We start from the raw sequence: 22,236 nt of genomic DNA, 5'->3' as shown, positions 1-22,236 counted from the left end.
AACCCCTTCCCTCCAGCCCTACTGTTAAAGACATACTTGGAAAACATTACATACAGAGATGAAAAACATTCCGGGTAATACAGCACCACATACATCTTATATCCAGTGATGTCTCATTTGATGTAGACATTCTTTTTCTTCATGTTCTCCATTCAGACCAGACTGCTATGATGATTTTTTTCAGCCTTCTCTTGTCTCTGCAGAGTTTGACAAAAAGACATCTTAGTTTCCTACTTTTCCATCATCCTCCTACCTTCTCAACCCCCCAATACTGTGCCCATTGTGCTCCCCAATAGTATACTGCAGAAACAGTCCTCCTGAAAATATTAGTACCACACAGATAGTTGCCTCTTCAATAATTATTGGCACACAGTGCCCTAAAAAATAACTGCACCCAGGAAATGGTCTCCCTGACACTAAGGCCTCATGCACACGACCGTTGTGTGCATCCGTGGCCATTGTGCCGTTTTCCGTTTTTTTCGCGGACCCATTGACTTTCAATGGGTCCGTGGAAAAATCAGAAAATGCACCGTTTTGCAGCCGCATCCGTGATCCGTGTTTCCTGTCCGTCAAAAAAATATGACCTGTCCTATTTTTTTGACGGACAACGGTTCACGGACCCATTCAAGTCAACACGGATGCACACAAGATTGGCATCCGCGTCCGTGATCCGTGGTCGTAGGTTACTTTCATACAGACGGATCCGAAGATCCGTCTGCATAAAAGCTTTTTCAGAGCCGGGAGCTCCTCCTACTGGTAAGTGACAGATCATTAAGCAATGCGCCGCACAGACCTGTCACTTACCAGTAGGAGGAGCTCCCGGCCGGTCACAGACAGCGCAGCAGGTAAGTATGATGCTTCTAATATTGTAATATTGCTAAATAACCATGGCAACCAGGCCTGCAGTAGCGTCCTGGTTGCCATGGTTACCGATCGGAGCCCCAACGATTAAACTGGGACTCCGATCGGAACTCTCCGCTGCCACCAATGATCGGGGGGGGGGGGGGGAGAGGGGAGGCCGCACACTGGCCACCAATGATAATACAATAAAGGGAGGGAGGGTGGCCGGGGGAGGCCGCACACTGGCCACCAATGATAATACAATAAAGAGAGGGAGGGGGGGCCGGGGGAGGCCGCACACTGGCCACCAATGATATTACAATAGAGGGAGGGAGGGGGGGCCGGGGAGGCCGCACACTGGCCACCAATGATAATACAATAAAGGGAGGGAGGGGGGGCCGGGGGAGGCGGCACACTGGCCACCAATGATAATACAATAGAGGGAGGGAGGGGGGGCCGGAGGAGGCGGCACACTGGCCACCAATGATATTACAATAGAGGGAGGGAGGGGGGGCCGGGGGAGGCCGCACACTGGCCACCAATGATAATACAATAGAGGGAGGGGGGGCCGGGGGGGGCCGCACACTGGCCACCAATGATATTCAAACTGGGAGGGAGGGGGTCTGCCCCCTGCTGCCTGGCAGCCCCTGATCTCTTACAGGGGGCTATGATATGCACAATTAACCCCTCGGGTGCAGCACCTGAGGGGTTAATTGTGCGGATCACAGCCCCCTGTAAGAGATCGGGTGCTGCCAGGCAGCAGGGGGCAGTCATGTACACAGTTCGTAGTATATTCTAACTAGAAGCGTCCCCATCACTATGGGAACGCCTCTGTGTTAGAATATACTGTCGGATATGAGTTTCACGATCTAACTCACATCCGACAGTATATTCTAACATAGAGGCGTTCCCATGGTGATGGGGACGCTTCAAGTTAAAATATACTATCGGATTGGAGAAAACTCAGATCCGATGGTATAATAAGGACTCCTGACTTTACATTGAAAGTCAATGGGGGACGGATCCGTTTGAAATTGCATCATATTGTGTCAACGTCAAACGGATCCGTCCCTATTGACTTGCATTGTAATTCAGGACGGATCCGTTTGGCTCCGCACGGTCAGGCGGACACCAAAACGACTTTTTTTTCATGTCCGTGGATCCTCCAAAAATCAAGGAAGACCCACGGATGAAAAAACGGTCACGGATCATGGACCAACGGAACCCCGTTTTGCGGACCGTGAAAAAATACGGTCGTGTACATGAGGCCTAATAGTGTAAACATAAAGGGGAGATATATCAATCTGGTGTTAAGTAGAACTGGCTTAGTTGTCCATAGCCACCAATCAGATTTCACCTTTCATTTTTTCACAGCTCCTCTGGAAAATGAAAGGTGAAATCTGATTGTTTGCTATGGGCAACTAAGTCAGTTCTACTCTGCACCAGTTTGATAAATCTCCCCCGAAGTCCCCCAAAAATAATTGTGCTAAGCTGATACTCTGCCAGAGTGGTCACCACAGTAATAGCGCTCCCAGAGTCCCTGCCCTAATTGCCTCCAATAATAATAATAATGTCCCCATTGTGCCCATGCTAGTAATCATGTTCCCAGTAGTCTCTCAGTAGTAATAAGTGTTAAGGCTGTCTTAAGCAGTCTGGCTCTCCCAGGCAGCACGTCGGCATTCGGACGTCTGCTACTTCCGGGTGTGACGTCATCAGCAAGCGTCCTGCACGGGTCGGATCTCAGAGAAGCCGGGTGTACCTTTCCCTTCAGTCTGCAAGCTGTTCAGGTCGTTTTCCAAGATAACTGGTTTGTTTAGGGAGCGTGGCAACGTGGAGGAGGGTAGGAGGGTGTGTAGAGAGGGGGAAGTGTGCCGGAGGATCGCTTCTCCTCACTGCGTTCAGGCACATGCAATTCAAGTTTTGGCACCAATGGGCAGCATTGTCACATAGTTGGAGCTCATTGCCTGTCTCAGCATAACCTGTATCTAAGTTCACACAGGGGCTGCGAGTCATCTGGGCTCAGCAGGTTAAACTCTGGCAGCTGGGTCCTGGTGCCATTACTGAGTTGATTACTTACAAAGTTGCTGCTTGTGCACATGTTTGACACTCATCACATACACTACATACATACCTTAGACACATAGTTCGCACATCAGGCAGTTTGACGAAAAAAAAAAAAAAAAGGGTACAAGTGGATTGTTAAATAAAGTTAAAAAAAAAAAAAAAAAAAAAAAACTTTATCCACCAAGCTTCATCCATACACCTCTAGCACAGGTTCATCCGCCAATACAGCTACACGCTCGCACGACATACACACCCCGTTTCATCTCGTAGACTAGTGTCATACGTCATACGGTCTGTTTTCCACAAATCCTATACTTACATACATCACCTACCACGTCTGTAGGTTCTTTAGCCCGCAGTATTCGTTTTAATTAATCTGCCACGTCACAGATTCACACAAACTCGGGCTCGCTTCATACGTCAGTGGAAACAACTATCATACTCCCTGTCAGCCTCGCAGGCTTTTCGTTCAATCGTTTCACGCTGCTTACTTACAAAGTTGCTGCTTGTGCACATGTTTGACACTCATCACATACACTACATACATACCTTAGACACATAGTTCGCACATTAGGCAGTTTGATGAAAAAAAAAAAGGGGTACAAGTGTATTGTTAAATAAAGTTAAAAAAAAAAAAAAAAAGTGGGTTGTTCAAATGAAAAAAAAAAAAAAAAAGGGTACAAGTGGATTGTTAAATAAATAAAAAAAAAAAAACAAAAAAAAAAAAACACTTTATCCACCAAGCTTCATCCATACACCTCTAGCATAGGTACATCCGCCAATACAGCTACACGCTCGCACGACATACACACCCCGTTTCATCTCGTAGACTAGTGTCATACGTCATACGGTCTGTTTTCCACAAATCCTATACTTACATACATCACCTACCACGTCTGTAGGTTCTTTAGCCCGCGGTATTCGTTTTTAATTAATCTGCCACGTCACAGATTCACACAAACTCGGGCTCGCTTCATACGTCAGTGGAAACGACTATCATACTCCCTGTCAGCCTCGAAGGCTTTTCGTTCAATCGTTTCACGCTGCTGGGGGGGGGGAGGGGCTTAGATTCCATCATTTTGTTTGTCAGCTTACGGGCAGCAGGTCGTAGGGTTAACAGGTTGTTTTTTTTTGTTTTTTATTGTTGTTGTTTTGTGGTGTTGTTGTGTTGTTTGCAGTGGTCTACGCCATCTGCAACTTCAGCCAGTGCAGGCTCCTGCATGTCTGTGCCACATGTTTTAGGGCACATCCGGTAACGGCCTGCACATTGAAGCCGGCGTGACTGAGCCGGGTGAATGTGGAGGTACTAGACCAGCTGCTGCAGCTTCATCCGGTTCAGCCGTTCCGTACATTCCTGGTGGAAGGGTTTCACGGGGGTTTCACACTGGGCTCATCAACCTGCCCCAGCAGACTCATGAATGCCCCAACTTGCAGTCGGCTTCTAAACATGCTGGTCTGGTGGATTCACTCTTGGCAGTTGAGCTGGACAAGGGTTTCATCATTGTCCTTTCCAGTCCCCTCCTTTCTGCACTTGGAGGGTGAGCCCGGTGGGGGTGGTGCAGGGAAAATATTCCAATAAATTTGTTTGATTCATGATTTGTCTGCTACACATTCTTCCCACGTTCCTAGTCCCAACTCGTTGATTCCGTCCGAGGAATTTTCCTTGAAGTATACTTCCGTAGACCAGGCTATCCAGGTCATTCTTCAGACAGGCATGGGGGCTTGGCTGTCCAAAGCAGATGTCTCTGATGCGTTCAAACTGCTGTCCATTAGCCCATCTCTCTGGCAGTGGCATGGCATCAAATGGAGAGATGCGTACTATTCCCCACCAAGTTGACGTTGGTTCCTAGAGCAGCCCCAGTCTGTTGACAGGTTAGCGCAGGCACTGGAATGGATTTTGCTGGAACAGGGTTGCCAGAATGTCATTCACTACCTGGATGATTTTCTGTTGATCGAAGAACCCTCACAGGCACCTGTTGACTTGCAGGTTCTCTTGCAGGTCTTCAAGGAGTTAAACATTCCAGTGGCCGAACACAAAACAGAAGGGCCTGCGCAGGTTGTCACGTTCTTGGGGATCTCTCTGGATTCACGTGCCATGTCAGCCAGTCTGCCACAAGACAAACTCGACATAATCAAATCAGGTGTCCGTTCCTTGCTCATGTCTCAGGTTTGCACCAAGAGAGAATTGCAGTCTCTGTTGGGCATGTTATACTTTGCCATGAGGATCATTCCTCAGGGTAGATCATTCATTTCAAGATTGCTAGTCTTATTACAACAGACCAGTGATTTGGACGCATCAGTGCATCTTAATGCGAACGCCCGAGCAGATCTGTTCATGTGGGACAGATTTCTCAGTGGGTGGAACGGCATTTCCATGGTTATTCCGAGGGCCACTTCTGATTCTCCACACGTATTTTCAGACGCGGCTGCCTCGGTAGGTTTCGCGGCCATATTTGGCTCACATTGGTGCGCCGGCTCATGGCCCACACACGTGCTACAGGTGCCGGGGTTTTCTCAGATGTCGGCATTGTTCGAGATCTCTCCTATCGTAGCAGCTGCTATAGTCTGGGGGCATAGGTGGTCGGGTCACACGGTGGTTTTCCACACTGACAACATGGCGACCGCAGAGATCATTAACAAGGGCAGATCTAAATCGTTACTCATCAGGTCTTTCATGCGTAGATTGACCTGGATAGCTCTGGGACAGGGGTTTCATTTTCATGCCCTGTTTTTGGACGGGGTCAGCAACGTTGCAGCTGATGCTTTATCTCGTTTTGATTTTCTCGTTTTTTCTTACAGAACCCAGAAGCAGACTCAGTGGGCACCCCGGTACCGGACTGGCGGCTGCTGGTCTTGGATTAGACTCTCTGATTGGGGTCGCCAGTTCACTCATTACCAAGTCTTTGTCGGCCAGTACGTTGCGGTCGTACCGCCGAGCGTGGGTGGTTTTTCGAACTTTAAGTTGGCATATCCTAGAGGTGACACAGGTCAGGTCAAGTATATGGTGGCTTTCGTGTCTTATTGTCATTCGGTATTGGCTTTATCCTACAACACCATTAGGCTATATTTGGCTGGGGTGCAGCATTTTTTTTGGCACTTCAAGAGCCAGACAGACACTCTATATTTTCAGCTCACCCGATCAAGGCCATCCTCAGAGGCATTCAAAAAAGCCAGGTCACGGTCAAGTTGGTCCGTCGACCTATCAAGGGGGACACGTTTCATAGCCTGTCGGAAGTTCTCACATTGTCACCATTCGGAGTCCTTCCCAGCCTGGTGATCAAGGCGGCGATGTACTTGGCGTTTTACGGGTTTTTAAGACCAGGTGAAGTGACACAGGCCAGACAAGGGGCGGTGGCTCTCCGCAAGGGAGATTTAGTCAGGATGGGCAGTAACTCATTTGCAGTTGCCTCACAACAGAACAAGGCAGGTAGGTCCCGGCCATGTAGTTAAAGTTCTTCCAGACCACAAACGCATGGTGTCCAGTGACAGTCTTGGACAACCTCTTGCTGGCCCTCAGTCTTCACAGCCCCACCGACCCATTACTTCCATTCCCTGTTGGTCCACTGACGTCCAGCCAGGTAATCAAACATATTCGCATCCTGTTGACCAGTGTAGGATTGAATCCGGCTCAATTCTCGGGGCATTCTTTCCGCATCGGTGCGGCATCCGCAGCGTCCAGCATGGAGTCCCTGTGCATATCATTGAACACTTGGGGCGCTGGCGCTCGGGGTGCTTTGTACGGTATATCCCGGAGCCACAAGCGGAGCTGGTCCAAGCATTCAGTACATTGGCAGAGTAGCACCTCAGGCCAATCCTTCCCTCACTGGTGGGTTTTGCCCCCTTTTTCAGGCATACCGACCTAGTGAGGCCAAGGCACACCTCAGGCCAATTAGGTAGGGGGGTGGTGGTTGGGCATCTTCCAATCGTTTAGGTCCTGACCACAAGTGTTAAGGCTGGCCGCAGGCTAGCCTGGATTTGTGGGAGGGGCCGGTACCTGTCTTAAGCAGTCTGGCTCTCCCAGGCAGCACGTCGGCATTCGGACGTCCCCTGCCCACCCATTCCCATTCTTCATTCAGTCATTCAACCATCACATTCAGGGTATGCCCCCTTTTTCAGGCATACCGACCTAGTGAGGCCAAGGCACACCTCAGGCCAATTAGGTAGGGGGGTGGTGGTTGGGCATCTTCCAATCGTTTAGGTCCTGACCACAATTCTCCTTATAATGTGTGCCAGTAGAAAAATGCCCCCCTTATAATGTGCGTCAGTACAAGAAGTACCCCCTTACCTTTCAGATCAGCCCCCCATATCACACCTCAGATCAGACCCCCATATCTCACCTCAGATCACACCTCAAATCAAACCCACATATCAGACCTAAGATCTGACTCCTCTTTCTACTCCTCAAGTAGCAGCACCTTCTCCTCCTCCCCATGGGAGTTTCTCATTGTGGGTCCCCAAAAGCCACAGGGCAGGCAGCAAGATGCATTAGCTGTTCTTCCTTCTCCTCTTTAATTGCTACCTGTTGCATGAGAGTCAGCATCTCTTTAAAAATACATATTAGATTGATGAGGGACAACTGCAGCATGGACGGCATGAGCTGCCACTGCCCGACCTGTAACCAACACATGCTCCTTGCTAAGGTGGTCTGGTGCATGACAAAATCGTTCATGGCTTTCAGCTGCTTGTACAGACACTTAAGCATATGCAATGTTGAATTCAACCGAGTGTGAAGACCGTGGATTAAGTGGTGTAGCTGCAGACCATTTAGATGCTGAAAGTCCAGGAGAGCGTTCCTCACCACATGAAAATAGCTGAAAAGACAGGAAGTCACCTGGACAATGCCAGCACCTTGCGCAAACCAGTGAATAAAAAAAATAAAATAATACATGTAGGGTGCATGTGTTATTTTCCCCAGGTTCAGGATGGCCAGGATGTTGTGCCCATTGTTGCTAATCACTTAGCCCAGTTGGAGTTGGCGGTGTGATAGCCAGTGGACTGTTTGCTGCTTGATGTACTGTAGCAACTGCTTGCCAGTGTGGCTTCTGTCACCCAGGCCGATCAGCTCCAACACAGTGTGACTTGACACATGTGATGGGAAGGAGGTGAGTGTGAGTGATGCTGTGCCCTGCTGCTGTTGGGGATAGGACCGTATCCATGAAGGAGGAGGTGGATAAGTACCTGCCATAGGAGCCAGCCCGATGATATAGGGAGGAAAGACATAGTTACATAGTTACAGTGCTGCCCATAATTATTCATAACCCTGGCAAATTTTGACTTAAAGTAACTTTTATTCAACCAGCAAGTAATTTTGTGACGGGAAATGACATAGGTGTCTCCCAAAAGATAATAAGACGATGTACAAGAGGCATTATTGTGGAAAAAAACATTTCTCAGCTTTTATTTACATTCGAGCAAAAAGTGTCCAGTCCAAAATTATTCATACACTTCTCAATAATCAATAATCAATAGAAAAGCCTTTATTGGCTATTACAGCAATCAAACGCTTCCTATAATTGCAGAACAGCTTTTTGCATGTCTCCACAGGTATTTTTGCCCATTCATCTTTAGCAATGAGCTCCAAATCTTTCAGGTTGGAGGGTCTTCTTGCCATCACCCTGATCTTTAGCTCCCTCCACAAATTTATGGGCTTCCCGGAATATCGCGGGAACCAGGGGGCCCTGAAATAATATGGCATGGTCAGTGGCATCAGGCTTGATGCTGCCGCAGCGGCAGGCGCCCTATTATCAGCTGCGTGCACTTCAGAAGGCACATCGGGGGCCATCTGCCCCGCTTCTTCAGGTGCGGACATAGCGTTGCTAAGGAGGCTATGGAGTGGGTATGGCCCTTTAAGAAACAACGGAGCACACCGGATCTAAGGTGGACGTACTTCCCCCCGGGTTAAGTCTCTTATCACTAGTGGGGGACCTTCCCGCGTCTCTTTGCAGTGGCCGGGACCTCCCCGGTGCGGGTATATAAAGGGGCCGGTGAATATGAAAGTTTTTACTTACTCCGGTGATGTTCGATCCAAATCTTGCGAGATGCGTGGTTACGTCAGACGGGAGTCCCACGCGCAGCATCAGAAGGTAGGCGCGGCCTCTTGGAGCTCCGGGATTCAAGGTAGGCGGTATCTTATTTCCAGACAGGGCGGCGTTTTTCCTTCTTGCAAGCTGGGCGGTACCTTCTCTTTGTCTTTTTCGTGCCAAACGGACACAACGAGGCGCACAAATAATCCAGTCCAATTTAGGCGGCCATCTTTGAGTGTAACGCTGTCTATTCACTGACAGCAAGCGGTGGCTTAAATAGACGGCAAACAGTCCACAGCAATACAATCTTCGCACCGCGATTATTACAGTTCTTTGGCCCAGAAATTTTTCAAATAACAGTCAGGGCTTAGTCACTTTATGGGCAAATAACCGCACACAGGTTATATTCCACAATGGCGCAGGAATGATCGGATCCTGTTCGTGACGCCAAAATATGCAGTACGCAGCCTAGCAGGGTATTGCGATATGAGGTCACGGTTACTTAGGCAAACAAGGGTTGCTATGGGTTACTCACAGTTTGTAGGAAGACCCTGGGCAGGCGTACAGCAGTGATGGAGAGGCTGGCACAGAAGTCCTCTGGGGCACTCTCTGTACATAGGGACCAGGCCTGATGGTGGGTGAGGTGCCCTGGATGTTGCAGATGTTTAATGTGCCTAGGGCAAGGTCCCTTTAAGGTTTGTGACGCCAGTGCCTGTAACGGTGGCACACCGGTTGATAATAGTGGTAATAAGTGAGTAACACGTTGTTATGGTGAACCAAAACTTCCTTTACTGGAAACAGTTAACTTTATACAGTCTTTTGTAAAGTTCCAGGTAATGCACCAGTGTAAAGCAGGCTTTCACATCAATGGCAGGTACAATGTTCTTTGCAAGATACTCAGAGGGTAAAACAACACTTACAGACCAGGCTGCACTCTTCTCCTCAGAAATCCTGTGCACTATTCCTCAGAACTCGTGGCTGTCTTTATCCCAAGGCCCGTATGCCCTAATGCTGGCTTTATCCTTGGTAGAAAACTTCCTCAGGTATATATCCTTGCTTTATGTAAATCCTTCTGCCCTTCAGCTTACTTGTCTAGCTGGAATACAGGCTCTGCTCTGCTTATGGGAACTTGGTTTCTCAGGAGGCAACTCTTCCCCTGGTGATAATCTTCTGAGCTAACTCTGGCTCAATATCCTCAGGCTGGCTAGTCTGCACTCTCTAGCCACCTAGATTACACTACTCTTTCCTGTCTGGGCCTAACTATATATATTAGGGGTTCCCTAGCTCCCTCTAATGTCTAGGAGGAGGAACTACACCCTAACAGGCCTGATACCCAGATAACACAGGAAAATACACATAACACATCATATCAATTATAAAAATCATATTAACCCTTGTGTAGTGCCCACATTTACCTAGTGGGACACTACAGAGAGAGGTCCCATAGCAGAGAATCAGGCTTCATGTCACCCACCACTGGAACAGGCCACTGTCAGATATTTAGGCCCCAGCACCCAGACAGAGAAGAGAGGTCCCATAGCAAAGAATCAGGCTTCATGCCATAGCAGAGAATCAGGCTCCATGTCACCCACCACTGGAACAGGCCACTGTCAGATATTTAGGCCCCGGCACCCAGACAGAGGAGAGAGGTCCCATAGCAGAGAATCAGGCTTCATGTCACCCACCATTGGAACAGGCTAGTTTACGATATTTAGGCCCCTGGCACCCAGACGGAGGAGAGGTTCATTCAACTTTGGGTTGCCCCTCAATATAATGGTAAAATTAAAAAAAGAGGATTGAATGAGGAAGTGCCCTGGAGTACAAGAATATATTGTTAAGGGGAGGTAGTTATAAAGGGATGGACAGGTCCTGTGGGATCCATGCCTGGTTCATTTTTATGAACGTCAGCTTTTCCACATTGGCTGTGGACAGGCGGCTGCGTTTGTCTGTAATGACACCCCCTGCCGTGCTGAATACACGTTCAGACAAAACGCTGGCCGCCGGGCAGGCCAGCACCTCCAAGGCATAAAAGGCTAGCTCTGGCCACGTGGACAATTTGGAGACCCAGAAGTTGAATGGGGCCGAACCATCAGTCAGTACGTGGAGGGGTGTGCACACGTACTGTTCCACCATGTTAGTGAAATGCTGCCTCCTGCTAACACGTTCCGTATCAGGTGGTGGTGCAGTTAGCTGTGGCCATGCTAACCCTGCCCTCAGAGGAGCTGGCCGTGACACAGCTGCGTTGGCGACCTCTTGCTCCTCCTCTGCCTTCGCCTTGGGCTTCCACTTGTTCCCCTGTGACATTTGGCAATGCTCTCAGTAGCGCGTCTACCAACGTGCGCTTGTACTCGCGCATCTTCCTATCACGCTCCAGTGCAGGAAGTAAGGTGGGCACATTGTCTTTGTACCGGGGATCCAGCAGGGTGGCAACCCAGTAGTCCGCACACATTAACTCTGCTGTCGTTGCGCAGGCACTGCAGCATGTAGTCGCTCATGTATGCCAGGCTGCCCAGAGGTAAGGACAAGCTGTCCTCTGTGGGAGGCGTATCGTCATTGTCCTCCGTTTCCCCCCAGCCACGCACCAGTGATGGGCCCGAGCTGCGTTGGGTGCCACCCCGCTGTGAACATGCTTCATCCTCATCCTCCTCCACCTCCTCCTCATCCTCGTCCTCCAGTAGTGGGCCCTGTCTGGCCACATTTGTACCTGGCCTCTGCTGTTGCAAAAAAACTCCCTCTGAGTCACTTCTAAGAGACTGGCCTGAAAGTGCTAAAATTACCCCTCTTCCTCCTCCTCCTCCTGGGCCACCTCCTATTTCATCATCGCCCTAAGTGTTTTCTCAAGGAGACATAGAAGTGGTATTGTAACGCTGATAACGGCGTCATCGCCACTGGCCATGTTGGTGGAGTACTCGAAACAGCGCAACAGGGCACACAGGTTTCACATGGAGGCCCAGTCATTGGTGGTGAAGTGGTGCTGTTCCGCAGTGCGACTGACCCGTGCGTGCTGCAGCTGAAACTCCACTATGGCCTGCTGCTGCTCGCACAGTCTGTCCAGCATGTGCAAGGTGGAGTTCCACGTCGCATATGAGGCGGTGAGCGGGAAGGCCGAAGTTACGCTGTAGCGCAGACAGGCGAGCAGCGGCAGGATGTGAACGCCGGAAGCGCGCACAGACGGCCCGCACTTTATGCAGCAGCTCTGACATGTCAGGGTAGTTGTGAATGAACTTCTGCACCACCAAATTCAGCACATGCGCCAGGCAAGGGATGTGCGTCAAACCGGCTAGTCCCAGAGCTGCGATGAGATTTCGCCCATTATCGCACACCACCAGGCCGGGCTTGAGGCTCACCGGCAGCAACCACTCGTCGGTCTGTTGTTCAATACCCCGCCACAACTCCTGCGCGGTGTGGGGCCTGTCCCCCAAACATATGAGTTTCAGAATGGCCTGCTGATGTTTACCCCTGAGCAGGTGGAAGAAGAGGAGGAGGAAGCCGAGTAGGAGGAGGAGGCTACAGGAGGCAAAGAATGTTGCCCTGCGATCCATGGCGGCGGAAGGACGTGCGCCAAAGAGCTCTCCACCTGGGGCCCAGCCGCCACTACATTTACCCAGTGTGCAGTTAGGGAGATATAGCGTCCCTGGCCGTGCTTACTGGTCCACGTATCTGTGGTTAGGTGGACCTTGCCACAGATGGCATTGCGCAGTGCACACTTGATTTTATCGGACACTTGGTTGTGCAGGGAAGGCACGGCTCTCTTGGAGAAGTAGTGGCGGCTGGGAACAACATACTGTGGGACAGCAAGCGACATGAGCTGTTTGAAGCTGTCTGTGTCCACCAGCCTGAATGACAGCATTTCATAGGCCAGTAGTTTAGAAATGCTGGCATTCAGGGCCAGGGATCGAGGGTGGCTAGGTGGGAATTTACGCTTTCTCTCAAATGTTTGTGAGATGGAGAGCTGAACGCTGTCGTGTGACATGGTGGGGATGCTTGGTGACGGAGGTGGTGGTGTTGGTGGTACATCCTCTGTTTGCTGGGCGGCTGGTGCCAACGTTCCTCCAGAGGCGGAGGAAGAGGCCGAGGCAGCAGCAGAAGAGGTAGCAGGGGGAGCCTGAGTGAGTTCCTTGTTTTTAAGGTGTTTACTCCACTGCAGTTCATGCTTTGCATGCAGATGCCTGGTCATGCAGGTTGTGCTAAGGTTCAGAACGTTAATGCCTCGCTTCAGGCTCTGATGGCACAGCGTGCAAACCACTCGGGTCTTGTCGTCAGCAGATTGTTTGAAGAACTGCCACGCCAGGGAACTCCTTGAAGCTGCCTTTGGGGTGCTCGGTCCCAGGTGGCGGTGGCCAGTAGCAGGCGAACTCTCTTGGCGGCGGGTGTTCTGCTTTTGCCCACTGCTCCCTCTTTTGCTACGCTGTTGGCTTGGTCTCACCACTGCCTCTTCCTCTGAACTCTGAAAGTCAGTGGCACGACCTTCATTCCAGGTGGGGTCTAGGACCTCATCGTCCCCTGCATCGTCTTCCACCCAGTCTTCCTCCCTGACCTCCTGTTCAGTCTGCACACTGCAGAAAGACGCAGCAGTTGGCACCTGTGTTTAGTCATCATCATAGACGTGCTGAGGTGGTATTCCCATGTCCTCATCATCAAGAAACATAAGTGGTTGTACGTCAGTGCATTCTATGTCTTCCACCACTGGGGAAGGGCTAGGTGGATGCCCTTGGGAAACCCTGCCAGCAGAGTCTTCAAACAGCATAAGAGACTGCTGCATAACTTGAGGCTCAGACAGTTTCCCTGATATGCATGGGGGTGATGTGACAGACTGATGGGCTTGGTTTTCAGGCGCCATCTGTGCGCTTTCTGCAGAAGACTGGGTGGGAGATAATGTGAACGTGCTGGATCCACTGTCAGCCACCCAATTGACTAATGCCTCTACCTGCTCAGGCCTTACCATCCTTAGAACGGCATTGGGCCCCACCAAATATCGCTGTAAATTCTGGCGTCTACTGGGACCTGAGGTAGTTGGTTCACTAGGATGTGTGGCTGTGGCAGAATGGCCACGTCCTCTCCCAGCATCAGAGGGTCCACTAACACCACCACGACCATGTCCGCGTCCCTTACTAGATGTTTTCCTCATTGTTACCGTTCACCACAATTAGAAAAAAATTATTTGGCCCAATGTATTGAATTCAAATTCAGGTCTTTTTTTACAGGCACCTAACACTATCTGGCTATCTATTTAAGTACCGTATTACACTAATACAGGCACAGCAGTAACCACAGATTTAGGGGAATATAAATTGTAGGCCTAGTATTTAGGCCCTGGATGAAAGGTATCCTTTTACGGACAGAATTACACTTGGAGATGCACGGTAGCGTGTGACGTTATTTAGGATGACCCTATCAGCACTTGAATTTGCACCTTGAATGTAATATACCCTTTTACGGACAGAAATACACTATGTTAGATGCACAATAGTGCGTGCAAATTTAAAGGCTTATGCTTTCAGCAATTGTAATTTAACAGTTTGTGTAAAAAAACCTTTTACGGACAGATTTAAACTTGGCCTGCAACAGCAGAAACCACTGATTTAGGGTATTGCTATTTTGGGAATTGAATTTCAACCCAGAACAAAAACTATGCTTTGACGGACACAAAAAAACTTGTCCAGCCACAGCTGGAGCACCAGATTTAGGGTATTGCTATTTTGGAAATTGAATCTCACCCCATAAAAAAATATATCCTTTGCCAGACAGCAGACAGTATTACACTTGGCTAGCCACAGCTGGAACACCAGATTTAGAGGATTGCTATCTTTGCAAGTGAATTTGACACCTCAATAAAATATAGAAAATTCTATCCTGAGTTTCTAGGGGTGACAATAAGCACAGCCAAGCCCCTGATGTAGGATATAGCAAAAAAAAAAACACCTACTATTGATGGTTAAATGGACTTGGTGGCAGCTTGTGCTGGCGCACCACAAGACACAAAATGGCCGCCGATCACCCCAGAAAAAAGTGACAGAAAAACGCTCTGGGCAGCCTAAAAACAGTGAGCAATTAACTAGCAGAAGTTGAATGATTCACAGCTGTAGATCGATCACTTCATTAAGTGTTTTTGCTGAGTTAATCCCTGCTTAATCTCTCCCTAACAGCAGCTGCATCCTCTCCCTACACTGATCAGAGCAGAGTGACGTGCGGCGCTACGTGACTCCAGCTTAAATAGAGGCTGGGTCACATGCTGCACTGGCCAATCACAGCCATGCCAATAGTAGGCATGGATGTGATGGCCTCTTGGGGCAAGTAGTATGACGCTTGTTGATTGCCTGCTTTGCAGCCTTTCAAAAAGCGCCAAGAAAGCGCCGAACACCGAACCCGAACTTTTACGTAAATGTTCGGGTCCGTGTCACGAACACCCCAAAATTCGGTACGAACCCGAACTATACAGTTCGGGTTCGCTCATCCCTAATCTTAATAAGTCATCGAATTTTTGAAAAATTTGCTCATCTCTAATTATTATTGTTAGCAACAGTGTGATTTTCACTGAGGATCTGAAAGACCTGTGAGTATATTAAGCAAACAGCTGAAGTTAATGACAGTAGATAGCGCTGTAATAAGCATCACTGTTTATTCAAGTGCAGTTATTCCAGGGTATATACTGTCTGGGGATGATGTAGATATTATCTCTGATAGTCTCAATCTTGATGATGTTACAGTTAATGGTTGCTATTTTACCCCAAGTAAAGTAAACCAGTTCTTTGTTCCCCCCAGAATGTCTGAGAGCTCTTCATAAAAGCTACAAACACTGCAACAGGAGAATGATTGCTTGTGGCCACAACAGTAGTGGCAGTAGTAGCAGCATAGCATGGAACAGAAAAATCAGTAGATCAGCTGTTTAGGGGTAGTAGTAGTAGTAGTGGCTGTGTAGCATTAATATTGGTGGCAGTAGGGGATTCGCAGTGAGGAGTAGCAGTGCGGTGGTGGTGGCAGCAGCCATATGGTATATAACATGTTGGCAGAAAGGCAGAGCAGTGGCAGATGGCACTGGTCTTTAGTGACTCCACTGATGTTGCAATTCTAAGGGGAATAGTCATGAGTCTTATAGCGAGGGCTGGGGTGAGTGAGCAGCCATGTTGAATACACCTGAAATTCCTAATAGGAGTAGGACTGGTTCAAATGGACTCTTTTCCATCTGAGGAGTGGAAAAGAGTATTAAGCATGTATAAGTCTATGACGAAGGAGCCCGGCAGGCTCTGAAACACATCGGATTCTTTTTGACCTACGGAGGCTTCGGTATCTTCCACGGTGACGTCACCAATAGTGGTTTCCCGTGCAACTTTCTCACAGGTTCCCCTGCATGGTACGTGCAGCCGACCGGAGCAGCGCTGGTGTCAGGAGGTGAACGAAGAGGACGCTCTCTGCAGCATCCCAACAGAGAGGAATACCAAGTAGCAGGAGATAAGGGCGGCAATTCCTAAGTCCACAGAAGACCTCAAGCAGGTAATTGACCGCACAGAGCAACATCAGTGTACACTTTTACTTTTATGTTTATCGCAGTACTCCTACAAGTATCTGAGAATACTCCTATTTTTTATATTGGACACTGACAGGGCAATTTTTGTATATCCTTCAGACTACAGGCCCTACAACGAAAAGGAAGAACTAGTAAAGAACCTTAAAGCTCTATATTGGGAGCACTATTAAGTCCGTCACCCAGCGCCGGTATCTCATATCACCCATACGGGCGATATTCGTTTGTAGCATATAATACATAATACAGACACCTGTATTGCACCTGTATTTATAGGTAGCTGTCTGTATTATTAAAGTAGCTATTTGAAAATGCATGTTTTGATTTATAGAAAAATTTATTTACAGTATCTCCTATCCACAGAGTAGACGATAAATACCCGATCAAGTGGGATCCAACCACTGGGACCTTCAGCTTTCCCAGAAACTAGAGGCTCCTGAGTCCACTTTTTGAATGGAGTGGTAGTGCACATGCCAGTCTACTGTTCAATTTCACTTGTTTGGAGCACTCTGTCAGAAATGAATAGAGTGAACCGACATGCACGCTGCATCTCCATTCAGAGTGGGGGCTCAGGGAACCCTCATCTTTGGGATTACTGGGTTCCCCCCTTGATCCCAATTTATCACCTATCTATATGGATAGATAATACCTACGTTTCATGGGATAACCTCTTAAGAATGATAAATTATGCTATTCATATTATTATTTTTTCTTAGTAATTTCATTTCTTAAATTTAAATTTCTAGCATTTCTTAGCAATTTCAAACTTCCACATTAATGTACAGATATAGCAGAAACACTAGCACATGCCCATATGCAACTGATGGCTGTTACTGTATGTAGGTACATTAGATATGTAAGTACATAAACAGTATGTGTGCTTTTTGCCTAATAATGACCATGGCACATTTTTCTTTTGTTTCAACAAGCAAAATACATTGAAACCTAGTTAAATAAGTGCACAAAATCAAATAAAGTCTTAAGTTTTATTCAAAGTCCTTCCCTTTATTTATTCTTTTGAAAAACTTTGTCACAGAGTCCTTCATCTCTTTATTCCTCAAGCTGTAGATAATGGGATTCAACATAGAAGTCACCACTGTATACAGCAAAGATAACACTTTGTTGATGTCTAGTGAGAATCTAGACATAGGTTGCATGTACATGGCTGTTATTGTGCCATAATATATCATAACAACAGTCAGGTGGGAAGCACATGTAGAAAAGGCCTTTTTCCTTCCAATGGCTGAAGGGATCCGTAAAATGGTGGAAATAATGAACATGTAGGAGAGTACAGTTAGGACAAAGGAGCTAAATATAAGGCCAGTAGCCAATACAGAGATGGCTGTCTCTGTAAACTGAGTGCTGCTGCAAGAAAGTTTGAGAAGAGGTTGAGCATCACAGTAGAAGTAGTTAACTTGATTAGGACCACAGAAAACAAGCTTTGATATTAATACAACTGGGAGGATTGGAGACAGGAAGCCACCAACCCAAGCCCCAGAGGCCAAATGGTGTGAGGTTGTGTTGGTCATTTTGGAAGAATAATGCAGAGGATTACAAATAGCCAGATAGCGATCATAGGCCATTGCAGTTAGTAGATAACACTCAGAAGCTCCAAGGGAGCTAAATAGATACAACTGAATCATACAGTTTTTGAAAGATATGGCCCTATTGTTTGTCACAAACGTGGACAACATCTTAGGTACAATGACTGACGTGTACCATATTTCCATAGCAGACAGATGGTTAAGGAAAAAAAACATAGGGATCTGCAGTTTGTAGTTTGTTAGCACAGTGATAAAAATTATTATATTGCCCGTTACAGTAAATGAGTAGATAAGTAGGAAAAGCAGAAACAGAAACAGGTACAGCTTCTTCAGGCTGGGGAATCCCAAGATAATAAATTCTGTCACAAATGTTTGATTTATTCCTCCTCCCATTTCATTGAGTAGTTGCTAGAAGTAAAATAGATGAAAGATTAATGAAAGAAAATTTCTGTTGTATAGCAATTATGGAAAATATTCTTAAAGGGTTTCTGTCACCCCACTAAAGTGTTTTTTTTTTTTTGGGCTAGTTAAATTAGTTATATAGCGATATCTGAAAATATAATAGTGTTCCTTACTTTGATCCAGCAGTTTAGTCAAAAAACGAAGTTTTATCATATGCAAATTCGGTCTCTACCAGCAAGTAGGGCGTCTATAGCTGTCGGCATTTCAAAAATCGCGCGCCCGTGTTAAATCTGCGCAGGCGCTCTGAGATGAGGAGGCTCGTCTCCTCAGAGCTCCCTCAGTGCGCCTGCGCCGATGACATCATCGAAATAGAAGACGTCATCAGCGCAGGCGCACTGAGGGAGTTCTGAGGAGACGAGCCTCCTCATCTCAGAGCGCCTGCGCAGATTCAACACGGGCGCGCGATTTTTGAAATGCCGACAGGGCTGGCCGGAGGAGGAGATCCCGGCTGGCCCTGTCAATCAACAAGAGGAGGGGGCGGATTTCTGCAGCAGCTACCAGCAAGTAGACGCCCTACTTGCTGGTAGAGACCGAATTTGCATATGATAAAACTTCGTTTTTTGACTAAACTGCTGGATCAAAGTAAGGAACACTATTATATTTTCAGATATCGCTATATAACTAATTTAACTAGCCCAAAAAAAAAAATCACTTTAGTGGGGTGACAGAAACCCTTTAAAGGGGTTGCCCGGGTTTAGAGCTGAACCCAGACATATCCCCATCTTCACCGGTTGGCCCCCCTGATATGAGCATCAGAGCATTGGGGCATAGGGCAAGGGCTCTTTTGTTTACATTGGCGCATTGTTAGGTGGAGGCTACCACCCAGCAGTGGTCCCGGTGACATCACCGGCTCTGATGGGCGGGCTTTAGCGCTGCCCTAGCTGTTTTACAGGCTAGGGCAGCACTAAAGCCCACCAATTAGTGCCGGTGACATCCCCGGGCTCACTGCTATGTGGCAGCCTCCACCTATCAGTCCCCATGGAGAGCCCTGTACATCACTGGATCTCTAAAAAATGCCAAAGGAGAGCATCAGAGCATGAAATGCTCCAATGCTCATATCAGGGTGGCCAGAGGGGTGAAGATGGGGATGTGTCCGGGTTCAGCTCTGAACCCGGACAACCCTTTTAAGTAACCAATATTGGAAAGCATTTACCAAGACATTTACTAAGATTCACCAACTATTCAATGCTCCAGTTTGTGAAAGTAGGGCAACGTTCTATATATTGCTCAACTTGGCAGATGTCGGACTGGGAATGTTTTACATGTTTCTGAACACAGGAAACACCTGTTCTTGAGATGTCCCAGAGGTTGGACCAGCTTCTCTCAGGCTGTGGATATGCCATAAATGTCTGAGGAGAATATCTATTTCAATGTTGCACATTTCAGGAAAAGTGGTGCGGTGGCTTCATACAGTAAATATGGCACCTAATGAATTTTTACCACTACAGCTTCCTGAACATGCTACAGGCTGTCAGGACATGTTGAGAGTTGTATTTTTGCAACAGCTGGAGAGCTATAGATTGGATATTACTGTTTTAGAGATATTATTTGTCTTCAAGTAAAGGTCTTAGAGAGGTTGTGACAATTTAGGTTATCATTTCATATCTTTTCCAGATTTGATCTCCAGCTGATTAGTGGACTGGACAACCAGACTCTTTCCCAGAGCATCTGTATGGGTGCAGCATAAGTAAATGAGTTATCACAAGTCTGCATCCATGGTCATCATGACCTACACTTGGAAGATGGAATACAAAATACAGTATATGTTGAAGCTGGAAATCTGCTAATTTATATGAAATGAGCATAGCTAAATGTCCCTTTGACCACTAAAGAATGCAGCTCTTTTGGACCTTAAAGGGGTTGATCACTTTCTGTCTATTGTTGACCAATGTGTAGATAAGATAATTATATGGCACTCACTAATATAGTCTGTGTTGATATTCTGTGCCGTTTGCTATATTTCATAAGTTCTGTCACTTTGTTGGACAAGTCTGTCCATGAGATTTGCACTAAATTAAAGAGATTCTGTCATCTCTTTTTACCCTATAGAGATACATGCACGGCTAGATCGCAGCTAGCATGTCCGCAATATACATGTCCCATATCTCTGAGTAGTTTTATTGAGTGTAAAAAATTATTTTATATATATATGTAAATCAGCCTGGTAAGGAGCCCAAGGGGCTGTACTAACCGTTCTGGAGCCCAGCCACGCCCCCCTGTGAAGGAGCCTGTATCCACGAATCTCCTCCTTGCTCAGAAAGTCAGATCGCCGTAATCTCGCGATGGGAGATTTAAGGTCCAAAAGAGCTGCATTCTTTAGTGGTCAAAAGGGACATTTAGCTATGCTCATTTCATATAAATTAGCAGATTTCCAGCTTCAACATATACTGTATTTTCTAATGTTCACTATGTGAACAAAAATAAATTATTTTGGCAAGTAGATTACTGTGCTCCTGAGAGTGATGGTGCCCAAGCAGAACTTTCCTAAAAAATATTTGCAAACCAGAATGCCCCCAATAGTAATAGCACCAAAACTCTACCCCTAAAAATAATTATGGCAAGCAGAATGCCAGTGTACTGCCTTGGAGCTGTGAGTACTTTGACATTAGGACATTTGCCTATTTCCCCTATGCAAAGTTAAAACTTCTTACTTTATTTCACCTAAAAGGGTTAACTTGCACTGTGTAATACTGTGTTACTGCATTTTACATATACTGTATGTTGTGATATATATCCTGTTCATTATCACTGTATTTACATGGCTCTGTGGAAAGGGTTAATAAATACTCAGAGACTGTTAGGGATTTGATTGAGAAGCTGGTAATTTCCCATAGCTGCAATAGGGTTTAAAGAAGACCATGTTTTGGAGGGAAAAAACACAGACTTGTTTACAACCATGTTTTGGAGGGAAAAACCCAGACTTGTTTACCACAAAAAGCAGACAGCCTGACCTTTTAAGGGTCCATTCACACGTTCGTAGAATGTGTATGCACCTGTTCCGCAATTATCCGAAACGGGTGCGGACCCATTCATTCTCTATGGGGCAGGAATGGATGCGGACAGCACACAATGTGCTGTCCGAATCCGCATTTCCGGAGCGCTGCCCCGAACTTCTGGTTCGCGGTGCCATAAAAAAATAGAACATGTCCTATTCTTGTCCGCAGTTGCGGACAAGAATAGGCAGTTCTATGGGGTGCCGGCCGGGTGTATTGCGGACCCTAAATGTCTGGTTTTAGCTATGTTGTTATGTCTGGAAACTTGTTTTTGTCTGGAAAACCTGCTGTGTCATTGCCATTGAGTATCATTGAAGCTTTAATGTAAGTGTATACCAGACGGGAGCTGAAGCAATGTATCTGTTTGTGCTGAGTTTCTCTACTCCACCCCTTCCACTAGAAGGTTCTAGTCTAGCAAAAACTGTATATAAGGAGAGCAGTCAGATCCCCTAGTGTGCTGCAGTTAGGGACCAGTGCTTGGAGGGGAGACTCATGCCATACTGCATGAGTGACCACAAGAAGACGCTGAGATGAGGATGCTAAGCCACAGACCATGGGTCACTAGCCCTGTAACCAAGGAGCCACTCGGACTACTGAGCTACAGACTGTGGGCCCTTGACAGGATGCCAGCCTTCTGAGAGAGAGAGGGACAGCTAGCTCAGGCCTTTCCTCAGCATCAAACCCTTCTTCTGCTAGGGAGGAGACTCTGCCAGACTACTGAGTCACCAGAAGAAGACCCTGAGATGGGGATACTCTGCCACAGACCCTGGATCTCCAGCCTTGGACCA

General features: G+C 47.3%; 1 protein-coding gene across 1 annotated transcript; it reads right to left on the bottom strand.

Annotated features, from left to right (window-relative positions):
* Positions 1-17,435: 17,435 nt before the first annotated feature.
* LOC120990812 (olfactory receptor 6N1-like) lies at positions 17,436-18,386 on the bottom strand. Its single transcript, XM_040419715.1, has one exon. The coding sequence runs from the start codon at positions 18,384-18,386 to the stop codon at positions 17,436-17,438; it is 951 nt and encodes a 316-aa protein (XP_040275649.1).
* Positions 18,387-22,236: the final 3,850 nt, after the last annotated feature.

Source organism: Bufo bufo, chromosome 2 (assembly GCF_905171765.1).
Source record: "Bufo bufo chromosome 2, aBufBuf1.1, whole genome shotgun sequence".
In the NCBI taxonomy this organism is placed as follows: domain Eukaryota; kingdom Metazoa; phylum Chordata; class Amphibia; order Anura; family Bufonidae; genus Bufo; species Bufo bufo.
Note: the sequence above shows the minus strand (reverse complement) of the source record. Positions and strands in the feature narration are given on the sequence as shown.